This window comes from Euleptes europaea, chromosome 20, assembly GCF_029931775.1.
Source record: "Euleptes europaea isolate rEulEur1 chromosome 20, rEulEur1.hap1, whole genome shotgun sequence".
In the NCBI taxonomy this organism is placed as follows: domain Eukaryota; kingdom Metazoa; phylum Chordata; class Lepidosauria; order Squamata; family Sphaerodactylidae; genus Euleptes; species Euleptes europaea.
The window spans coordinates 11,575,620-11,586,812 of NC_079331.1; the positions used below are offsets into that span (position 1 = coordinate 11,575,620).

At 48.3% G+C, this 11,193-nt stretch overlaps 1 protein-coding gene across 2 annotated transcripts in view; it reads left to right on the forward strand.

The window, feature by feature from the left end:
- PDE8A (phosphodiesterase 8A) overlaps positions 1 to 9,620 on the forward strand; it is a 121,974-nt gene extending 112,354 nt beyond the window's left edge. For both annotated transcript variants that reach the window (XM_056865670.1, XM_056865671.1), the window contains exons 17-22: positions 894 to 1,092; positions 2,772 to 2,989; positions 4,264 to 4,396; positions 7,125 to 7,292; positions 7,979 to 8,108; positions 9,501 to 9,620. In XM_056865670.1, the coding sequence (XP_056721648.1) occupies positions 894 to 1,092; positions 2,772 to 2,989; positions 4,264 to 4,396; positions 7,125 to 7,292; positions 7,979 to 8,108; positions 9,501 to 9,607 (955 nt within the window). In that variant the 3' untranslated portion in view covers positions 9,608 to 9,620. The remainder of the gene's footprint in view (positions 1 to 893; positions 1,093 to 2,771; positions 2,990 to 4,263; positions 4,397 to 7,124; positions 7,293 to 7,978; positions 8,109 to 9,500) is intronic.
- The last annotated feature ends 1,573 nt before the right edge of the window (positions 9,621 to 11,193 follow it).

An 11,193-nucleotide genomic window follows, 5' to 3' on the forward strand; every position in this document is an offset into this window, starting at 1 on the left:
TATTGAGGCATTACTGAATATATGATTAAATCTTATCCACCAGGTGACTTTATATAGCCTGTAAAATGAAGCGTTTTATAAAAGAATAGAAAATGTTGTACAGGGCATCATAAAGAATTGGTTTCAGATTTTAAGGGGCGAGAATGATGTATCTGTGTTTTAATTTGTGAAGCTTGAACACAGGCCTGTGTCTGTTTTCCCTTCCTTTACCCCTTCTTGTTTCTCTACCCGATTATATATAAAAATAAAATATATTTTTTTTAAAAAAAGAATAAACAAGCTTGCTGACAGTTTGCTGTCTTTTCACCCTGTTTAATGACAGGGCAGGGGCCAAATGATAGGATTTCGTGGGCCAGGTTTTGCTTGCAGGCTGCCAGTAGCTGAGCCCTCCCTAGAGGCTTCATTTATGAGTGCTTTGGCTATTGTTAGGGTTGCCAACCTCCAGCGACTAGCTGGAGATCTCCCGCTATTACAACTGATCTCCAGCCGATAGAGATCAGTTCACCTGGAGAAAAATGGCCACTTTGGCAATTGGACTCTACGGCAATGAAGTCCCTCCCCAAACCCCGCTCTCCTCAGGCTCCGCCCCAGAAACCTCCCGCCAGTGGCAAAGAAGGACCTGGCAACCCTAGCTATTGTAAGTAAAAATTTTATGCCAGGTGAATAGCTGTACTTAACCAGAACATTTCTGAATCTAAAACAAGAGAGACTGGTCTCGTTTATAAGTGTGTATGGGCTTTGCAAAAACTGCTTTTAATTTAATTTAATTATTTAAATTTGTAATCGATTTTAATTGATAAAGTTTGTAGTTTATCTGGCTATCGCCGCAATAATAAAATCATCATGTAGTTGCTTGGAGGAGGGGAAAATCACCCTTTTCCGTTTCCCTCCAGGCCTTTGGTTTATCTTGGTCTCAAAATGTTTGCTCGCTTCGGGATCTGCGAGTTCCTCGACTGCTCCGAACTGACGCTGCGGTCGTGGCTGCAAATTATCGAAGCCAATTACCACTCGTCCAATTCTTACCACAATTCGACCCACGCCGCCGACGTCCTCCACGCCACAGGCTACTTCCTTTCTAAAGAAAGGGTAAAAGTAAGTACCGCTTCAGGAGAAACTGTAGAAAGAAAGAAAAAACCAGAGCCGGACTGGAGATTGGAAATTACTTTTGTGTGATTGCCGTATGCTGGGGTCAATCTCTGGTAATACTCCCAGCGTATGGCGAGGAGAAAGGGAAACCTGCATTTGGCGAAGATTCTTCCAGAGGAGCTGAAAACCTTACTCTCCCGTCCTGGGATAACTGTCCTTGCTCCAAGATTAGAAATCTATTATTGGTAGGCATGGTATCTATAAAGGTAAAGGTCCCCTGTGCAAGCACCGGGTCATTCCTGACCCATGGGGTGACGTCACATCCCGACGTTTACTAGGCAGACTATGTTTACGGGGTGGTTGGCCAGTGCCTTCCCCAGTCGTCTTCCCTTTACCCCCAGCAAGCTGGAGACTCATTTGACCGACCTCGGAAGGATGGAAGGCGGAGTCAACCTCAGTTCGATCCATCGGGATCGAACTCCGGTCGTGAGCAGAGCTCGGACTGCAGTCCTGCATCTTTACCACTCTGCGCCACGGGGCTCGTGGTATCTATAGTGGACTCCAAATCCATAACTCCAAGGAAACGGTCCGTCTTTAGTTGCTTTCTTGCTTTAATTCCCGTCTCCCCAGTTGCAGAGCCACGACGTTTCTTGGCACCCGTGGCTTGTCGGCTAGCGTAGCTGCTGTTGAGAACGAAGCCGAAACAACAGGCCCACGGAAAGCTCTTAGCAAATCCTTACTAGTGCTAAACAGCCTAAAGTTGCTCTGACAGCTTTCCAAAAGAGTCAGAAAGGACGAAAAGCAAAGCCGTGGGGGAGCCTCCAAGCACAGCTGCTGATCCGTCCGCCTCCCTCAAGCAAACCGGGGTTTGGGGGATGGTCTGGGAGCTGACCCCTGGTTTCACACATTAACTGTGGTTAAAGAAGCGGTGGTTTTGCAAGATGTCTGGACTGAGCCCGTGCGCTCAGGAAATTTGGGGACGTCTCCAGTCTAGAACTGTTTCTGAACTACACAGGGCCGTCCTGCAACTGGTTCTGGAGGGGTGAGGTGGCTTCTGGGGAAAGGTTGTGGCAATAAGATGGGGATGGAAGAACCATGTACACTGACCTAATCTCTTTGAACGAAGGGGGATTTGATAGATAATGGATTTTTGTAAAAGCGTGCAGGTAGGTAACTGGGTATAGCCCTTGGGGGACTGCAACCAGAATGCAGATGAGGGAGTTTATGCTTTTAAATCCACACACACACACAACTCACCTTGCTTGGGGAAAGCTAGCGTGTCAGACAGAATATGCGAGGGGAGTTTGATCTCTCCAATCTTTAATTCAGTATAGAAGAAGAAGAAGAGTTGGTTTTTATATGCCGACTTTCTCTAACTTTTTAGGAGAATCAAACTGGTTTGCAATCCCCTTCCTCTCCCCACAACAGACCCCTTGTGAGGTAGGTGGGGATGAGAGAGTTCGGAGAGAATTGTGACTAGCCCAAGGTCACCCAGCTGGCTTCACGAGGAGGAGTGGGGAAATGAACCCAGTTCATCAGATTAGAGTCCGCCGCTCGTGTGGAGGAATGGAGAATCAAACCTGGTTCTCCAGATTAGAGTCCACCGCTCCTAAACACCGCTCTTAACCACTACACCACGCTGGCAACCCAAATAGTCCGTGTCTCCCTTTTTTTTATTTCCCCAGCAAACTTTGGATCCCATCGACGAAGTCGCTGCCCTCCTAGCTGCCACCGTTCACGATGTGGATCACCCGGGCCGGACGAATTCTTTCCTGTGCAACGCAGGGAGTGAGCTGGCCGTTTTGTACAACGACACAGCGGTGCTGGAGAGCCATCACGCCGCCTTGGCCTTCCAGCTCACCACGCGGGACGAGAAATGCAATATTTTTAAAAACATGGAGAGGTGAGTCGCTGAAGTCAATATTAAGTGCCTAGAAGGTCAAGCAAAAAAAAAAAAAAAACCACACCCGACAAGGCCAATGACATGATTAAAAGTTTAACCATTAAAAAGTTTTCTGAATACATATAAGTTTAATTCAAGTTACAATCCAAATGATGCTAGTAACTCCTATATGGCCTTGCAAGAAGCCTTCCAAACACATATACTAAAATAACACTATAGGCATAATATACAATAAGTCATACAATCATACACTAACCATAAACAAACAATCACATATAGACCATATGCGTTTCGGAGTATTTGCCTTCTTCAGTGGTCTGTATGCAGCATGACTAATATCCATTCTAACTAATAGCCATGAATACCCCTCTCCTCCATGAATATGTCCACTCTCCTCTTAAAGCCCTCCAAGCTGGCAGCCATCACCACATCCTGGGGCTGGGAGTTCCACAATTTCACTATGCGTTGTGTGAAAAAATACTTCGTTTTATCTGTTTTGAATCTCTCACCCTCCAGCTTTGGCAGGTTCTCAATAAATGCAGAGCTTCTTGGTCTGTTAAAGGCCCTCTTACAAGTGAAGCTTACAGCCTATCCAAATCACACAGTCACAAAGCGATACGGAAGTTGGGAGTGATTATCAAGTGTAGGATTCTATGGCGCAATAGATGATTTTTTCCTAAATACACAATCAAGGGGTTACTGAAGTCGCATGAGCCAGTTGACGAGGGGTTGGCCCTTCACAAAATGCGTCTTCCTGTCTCCTCTCTGCATCTATGCCACCCCCAATGGTTCTTCCCAATGGTTCTTCCAACCTCATCTCCACCTTACCCGTTCTCTGGGCCCCGCTCCTAATTGTCCCCCTCCGCTAGGGTTGCCAGCTCCAGGTTGAGAAATACTTGGAGATTTGGGGGCGGGGGGGGCGGAACCTGAGGAGGGTGGGTAACCTTGGGCTAGTCACAGCGCTCTTAGAGCTCTCTCAGCCCCGCCTACCTCACAGGGGAGGGGAAGGTGATTGTAAGCCTGAGGAGGGCGAGTTTGGGGGAGGGATTTCAATGCCGTAGAGTCCAATCGCCTAAGCGGCCATTTTCTCAAGGGGAACTGATCTCTTTCGACTGGAGATCAGTTGTAATGGTGAGAGATCTCCAGCTACTACCTGGAGGTTGGCAACCCTAGGAGGCCCAGAGGCCATAGTGCTTTGGTGGCCTCGTGCCTGGGCCAGTAGCTGGACGGCTTTTAGGGCGCCCACGCATGTTTCTCTTGACTTATCCCTGCAGGAACGAATACCGAACCCTCCGGCAAGCCATCATCGACATGGTCCTGGCGACGGAAATGACCAAGCACTTTGAACACGTCAACAAGTTTGTCAACAGCATCAATAAGCCCCTGGCGGCCCTCGAGGAGACTGGAGTAAGTAAAATGGGGGGCAGGAACTTTAAACTACTCCCCCAAAGTTACCGGTTGCTGCTTCTTGGGGAACTGTTTGCTGCATGGGTTTGATCTGGGTACTCTTAGCAGGGGAAGAGCTTCCGCCTCTATTGGGCTTCTTCGTTTCAGCCAAACGACGATTGCTCCAGTGGTAGAACATCTGCTTGGCACGCAGAAGGTCCCAGGTTCAATCCCCGGCATCTCCAGTTGCAAGTAGGGGATGTGAAAGTAGGGACCAGGCAAGTAGGGGATGTGAAAGACCTGAGACCCTGGAGAGCCGCTGCTGGTCTGAGTAGACAATACTGACTTTGATGGACCAAGGGTCTGATTCAGTAGAAGGCAGCTTTATGTGTTCATGTGTTTTATATGTTCATGTGTGCCTGTGTGAGAGAGCCCTAAGATCACTGTTTATCCCTTCCAAGGAGCTGAAGGCAGCCTACCGGGTTTTCCTTTCTTCCATTTTCTCCTGTGAGGTAGTTTAGGCTGAGAGAGAGGGAGGCAGTGCCTGGGCCAAGGTTACCCCGGGAGCTTCACGGCTGAGTTGGGATTTGAACCCAATTCTCCTCAGTTCTGGGGGACACTCTCACTAGTGTGGTACGCTGGCTGGTAGAAGATACATCTTGGGCAAGAATAGGGAAGCCTGTGTTTTGCCCCCGATGAAGCGCACTTGAGCTGGGCTCTAGAGTATAGAAATTTCTTCCATCCCCTTGCTTTGTCTTCTATGTATCTCGCTCTAAGAGCACAGGAGAGGGGCTGTGGCTCAGTTTGTAGAGCATCTGCTTGGCATGCAGAAGGTCCCAGGTTCAATCCCCAGCATCTCCAGTTAAAGGGACTAGGCAAGTAGGTGATGTGAAAGACCCCTGCCTGAGACCCTGGAGAGCCGCTGCTGGTCTGAGTAGACAATAGTCACTTTGAGGGATCAAAGGTCTGATTCAGTATGAGACAGCTTCATGTGTTCATGTGTAGATCTCTGCCTGCATCCCATTGCAACTGATTTGCATTGTTAATTCACACGTCCACATGAACACACGAAGCTGCCTAATACTGAATTGGACCCTCGGTGCCTCAACGTGAGTATTGTCTTCTCAGACCGGCAGCGGCTCTCCAAGGTCTCAGGCAGAGGTCTTTCACATCACCTCCTTGCCTAGTCCCTTGAACTGGAGATGCCGGGGGTTGAACCTGGGACCTTCTCCATGCCAAGCAGATGCTCTACCACTGAGCTACGGCCCTTCCCCACCCATCTTCCTGCAAGTGGCGGAGAGAACGTGGTTTCAAAATGTTGGGTTTCGTGAGAATAGACATTTGGCGTCTCCCGACAAGTAGCTTTGGCAGTTTCTAGTTGGTTTTGTTATGGTTTAACAATTCTCTTCCCCGCCGCTACCACAAAAGGCACTTTTTTCTGCAAGTAATTAAAATAAATGTAATTAAAATAAATGGGTGAAAGAGGGGGGGAGATGGAAAGCTGAGGGAGATTCCATTTACTTGGTTTCTCCCTTATTTATTTTTGCGTTGTGAATTTAAGGACTTCCTCCAAGTCAGTTGCCCTTTGTGCAGGCCTGGGCAGGAGGCTGTCTCTCTTGTGCGTGTTTCTTTACAAAGGGCTTCTTTGAGCTACCCTTGGAAATCTTTCCATTTTATTCAGAGAAGAGCTGGCGCTGGCCCAAGGATTTTGAAGTCAGTGCAAACAAGAGCTGACGCATCCGCCCCTTTTTTGTGTGTGTTGTTGGTCATCCCAGTGGTTGGTCCTCGACAAACAATGGGAATCCCATCGAGGGGCCATTTGGGAAGGCGATCAAATGGGGTCGCTGAGGGTGGGACAGGCATTCTGCCTCCAGGTTGAAAGTCTGGCCTTTTCTGTGTACGGGACCGAAGAAGAAGAGTTGGTTTTTATACCCCACTTTTTCTCTACCACTTAAGGGAGACTCAAACCGGCTTACAATCACCTTCCCTTCCCCTCCCCACAACAGACACCCTGTGAGGAAGGTGGGGCTGAGAGAGCTCTAAGAGAGCTGTGACTTGCCCAAGGACACCCAGCTGGCTTCGTGTGTAGGAGCCGGGAAACAAATCCGGTTCACCAGATTAGCCTCCACCGCTCATGTGGAGTGACCTTGGGCTAGTCACACTCTCTCAGCCCCACCTACCTCACAGGGTGTCTGTTGTGGGGAGAGGAAGGTGACTGTAATGCCCTGGGCTACACAGGGAGAGAGGTGGTGAGCATTTGGAAGAATTTTCTAACAGTTAGAGCGGTTCCTCAGTGGAACAGGCTTCCTCAGGAGGTGGTGAGCTCTCCTTCCCTGGAGGTTTTTAAGCAGAGGCTAGATGGCCATCTGTCAGCAGTGCTGATTCTGTGACCTTAAACAGTTCATGAGAGGGAGGGCATCTTGGCCATCTTCTGGGCATGGAGTAGGGGTCACTAGGGGTGCAAGAGGGGAAGGTAGTTGTGAAATTCCTGCCGTGTGCAGGGGGTTGGACTAGATGACCCTGGTGGTCCCTTCAAACTCTATGATTCTATTCTAAGACAAGTTCTAGGGAAAAGATCCAATCAAGTGTGGGCATAGATCATTTCCAGCCAGTGAGGAATTGGCATATTGAGATGAACAGTGTACAGAAACCCTTTACAATCTTGCGCATGTGCATGTATATGTAAATACGCGTGAAGTGCATGCCTCAGTTACGACGATAACACCTTCGCAAACTTCCCTCCTGTCAGAGTACAAGCAGCGAAGGCGAATCCGTCAAAAATGTCCTCACGTCTCCCGAGAACCGAATCCTGATTAAGCGGATGCTGATTAAGTGCGCTGATATTTCCAACCCGTGTCGGTCTCTGGAGCAGTGCGTGGAGTGGGCCGGTCGCATCTCTGAGGAATATTTTGCACAGGTGGGCACGATCGGGGACAGCTGGAGAAATTTCCACCGAACCTTTGATATTTGATTTTCTTTGGAGGAAAAAGCCGGGGGGAAGGAGAGTGGCTGTGGCAGTCCTCCCCCTAGTCTATGTCTTAAAGATGAGAGTAAGGAATGGGAAAGCCCATAATGAATACTTCTTTATCATGCCTTCTTCAAGGCATGCAGAAGGTCCCAGGTTCAATCCCTGGCATCTCCAGTTCAAGGGACTAGGCAAGTAAACGATGTGAAAGACCTCTGCCTGAGACCCTGGAGAGCCGCTGCCGGTCTGAGTAGACAATACTAACTTTGATGGACCGAGGGTCTGATTCAGTATAAGGTAGCTGCATGTGTTCATGTGTTCAAGGTGGCTTACAAATTAAAATGTACAAAATAGGGATCTTTGATATTATTTCTTGCTTGGGTATACCCAAATACACACCCCTGTGTGCCATCCCTTTTAGCATTGCCGTTCTCAACATGGATTTATCGGCTATCCTGCCTGTGTTTTAATGTGGTTGTTTTTTAATTGGCTTCACAAAAGTCAGCTACTTGGCTTGAGCCTGCTCTTGCCTGCCTCTCTGAACGCTGACTTTTGATACGTAGCTTGATAATTGCCGAACGTAATAAATAAATGGGTGCATTAACACTAAGGTGACTGTGAAATTGTTTTCTTTGCAGACAGATGAAGAGAAGAGGCAAGGTTTGCCCGTGGTGATGCCCGTTTTTGACAGGAACACTTGCAGCATCCCCAAATCTCAAATATCGTTCATTGATTATTTCATCACCGACATGTTCGATGCTTGGGACGGTAAGTGATTTCTAACCAGGAATCCTCTTATGACAGCTCAGCAGACACTGCCTGTGCTGGGCTTAGGAGGCAATGCGGCCGCAAGCAACCCTCCTGGCGCAAGAAATCCGTGCAACCCAGATACGCCACCTAAAAGATGGTGTATCTCGCTCCCCCAAAAAAGGAGTGTTCCCTGCCGGAAAGTGTTTTGGAGGCCGGCTAAAGGCAGTTCCGCCCCCAGCCCGGGACCGTAACGCCCCAGGAACACCTCCCGGGACGCCGGTGCAGGCTTTGACGGCGCTGGGACGCTGGCGGAAGGCCCCATTGGCATCCCAGGGCAGCGCTGCCTTGGCAGCGCCCTGCAACCGACATCCGGGCCTTCCCGCCAGCATTCGGGCAATTTACACTGGTGTTAGTTGCCCGTATGCCGTCGCAGGGGGCCCGGACACCGTCGCGGCACCTTCCTGGCCTCCTAAGGGCTTTCGCCCTTAGAGCTCAGGAATGCGCTGTGAATGTATCAGAAAGACCAATTCTTGCTGGGGTTAATGAGGGTGGGTTGCCTTTCGTTCTAGGAGAACCGGTAACCTTTGGATCCATTCCAGTCCAATAGCTCTCTGAGCCTACTATGACAAGTTAATACCAAACAGGAATGTGTTATAAGTAAACCTCAGTTGCTTAGGGTCAACTGCACAGGGCTTGTACAGATGATATTTTTTGAGATTTGGAACTGCTTTCAGGCTGGTTTGTTTTTAAAAACTGCACTCCGCATACAGTTTTCCGTTGTATTGTTGGCTAGACCCATTTTATCAGGGATGAGTTGGCAGCTCCAGATTGGGAAATACCTGGAGATTTTTTTTGTGTGTGGGGGGGGGAGCCTGAGGAGGGCAGGATTTGGGGAGGGGAGGGACTTCAGTGGGATATAATGCCATAGAGTCCCCCTTCCAAAGGGGTAAATTTTCTCCAGGCGAATTGATCTCTGCCGCCTGGAGATTGGTTGTAATAGCGGGAGATCTCCAGCCATCGCCTGCAGGTTGGCAACCCTAATCAGGGGTTATGTAGCCCTTTTGAGAGGTGCTCGTGAAAATCCGAAAACTTCACCCTCCGGTCCCATCCGCGGCATGTGCTTTGAAAGGTTTTTAAGCAGAGGCTAGATGGCCATCTGTCAGCAATGCTGATTCTATGGCTTTAGACAGTTCATGGGAGGGCGGGCATCTTGGCCATCTCCTGGGCATGGAGTAGGGGTCACTGGGTGTGTGTGGAGGAGGTAGTTGTGAATGTCCTGCCTTGTGCAGGGGGTTGGACTAGATGACCTTTGGTGGTCCCAACTCTGTGATTCTCTAAAGCATGGCCAGTGACCGCAATCCCATCTGCCCCTTCCCCCCGGCATGTAAACAGCCTGTCTTCTCTCTTTAGCGTTTGCAGACCTGCCAAATTTGATGCAACACCTGGACAACAACTTCAAGTACTGGAAGGGGCTGGACGACAGGAAGCTTCGGACTCTTCGGCCCCCGGTCGAATAGCCATCACCCCCCCACACACGCACATGCACACACTGAGTACGTACTTTTGCCCGCCCGGAAAAAAACATATCCAGATTTGATGGTGCGTTTTCAGATTGGTTTGGGTCTCTCCAGTATTACAGTAAAGCCTTCCTGTACGCAATCCTTGGGAGACTTTGGGTGTTCGAGAAAGCCCTTGAGATTAGCAGTAGGCACCTGCTTAACTGCCATGTAGGGACTCAATCTCTAGTAAAGCTTTTTGCATTTAATTACACTGGATTGCTGCATTGCCTGTAATGGAGAGGGCTGATGAGGAAACCTTCTTCTTTTGTCTCGTTTTTTCCCCCACCCGGCATTCTCTCTGCGTCAGAATATGAAGCTTGAAGACGGCCTCCTCCGAAAGTCTGGACACGCGGCGGTGAAGATCCCGCATCGACGGTGGACGCGCTCATTACGGGGATGCTTTTTTTAAAAAGCGAGCACTTAAAAAGAAAAGTTATCGTGGGACGATCCAATGTTTGACACGCAGGCCTTTCGTGAAGGAGTTTCTCTCTCTCTCTTTTTGGGGGGGGGATCTTCTGAAAAACGGACCTCTATTTTTTAATATCACAGCAGGTGCGAAATCATTCACCGCCGAGCAAAGTTCTCTTACAAGAAATGTAGTAGCAAACGTTGGCAAAACAACAAACCGACCCAACCCTGCAATTTTTTTTGGAAAGTTGATTGTTAGGCCTCTGTGATTAAAAACGTGTTTTATTTATTTTGTCAGATGTTTAATATTTTCTACGAATTTATATATTAAAAAAAGACTTTCAAAGCCAAAGCCAACTTTAGACGCATTGCCGATTTACATGATTCATACTCCTTATGCATTTAATTGACGTACAAAAACCTTTTATTTTCATAATGCAAAAACGCCGTACAAATGAGGACACATTTCTATTGCACTGTAAAGGATAGATGCGTATGTTGAAATATTGTCCAATTCTATGTTAATTAAAGTAAGTTTTTTTAAAAAACAACAACAACAACAAAGGATCTCATTGTAGAGGCAATTTTTTTTTTGAAATAAAACAGATATATCATATGAGCAGCGACAGAATTAGATTCCGATCCTAACCAATCTGGCTTGGATGTAAGCCAGTGACCCCAATGAGACTTTCAAGTAAATGGAAGTCCAGTACTCTACATGTCCAGGGGCTTAGTGTTCTCTTCTACGGAGAAAAAAATGCATACTGATGTGGAGCATTGCTCAAAGAAGAGAATGGGAAAGCTTAAAAAGCTACGTACATCATGCACCGCATGGCCCCAATCCATAAAAGTGCAGGAAGAAGTGCCAACTCCAGATTGGGAAACTCCTGGAGATTTTGGGGGGTAGAGCATGGGGAGGAGGGGGACCTAAGTGGGGTATAACGCCATACAGTCCCCCGCTACAGAGCAGCCATTTCCTTCAGGGGAACTAATCTCTGTAGGCTGGAGGTTGGAGGTTGGAGGTTGGCGACCCTAGCAGGGAGAGAACCTCATGCACGGCTGCGGGTTTTTCTTCCCGAGCGCACAATCCATAACCAATCACGTTATTGAAGGCCTGTCATATAGAGGGTGCCGAG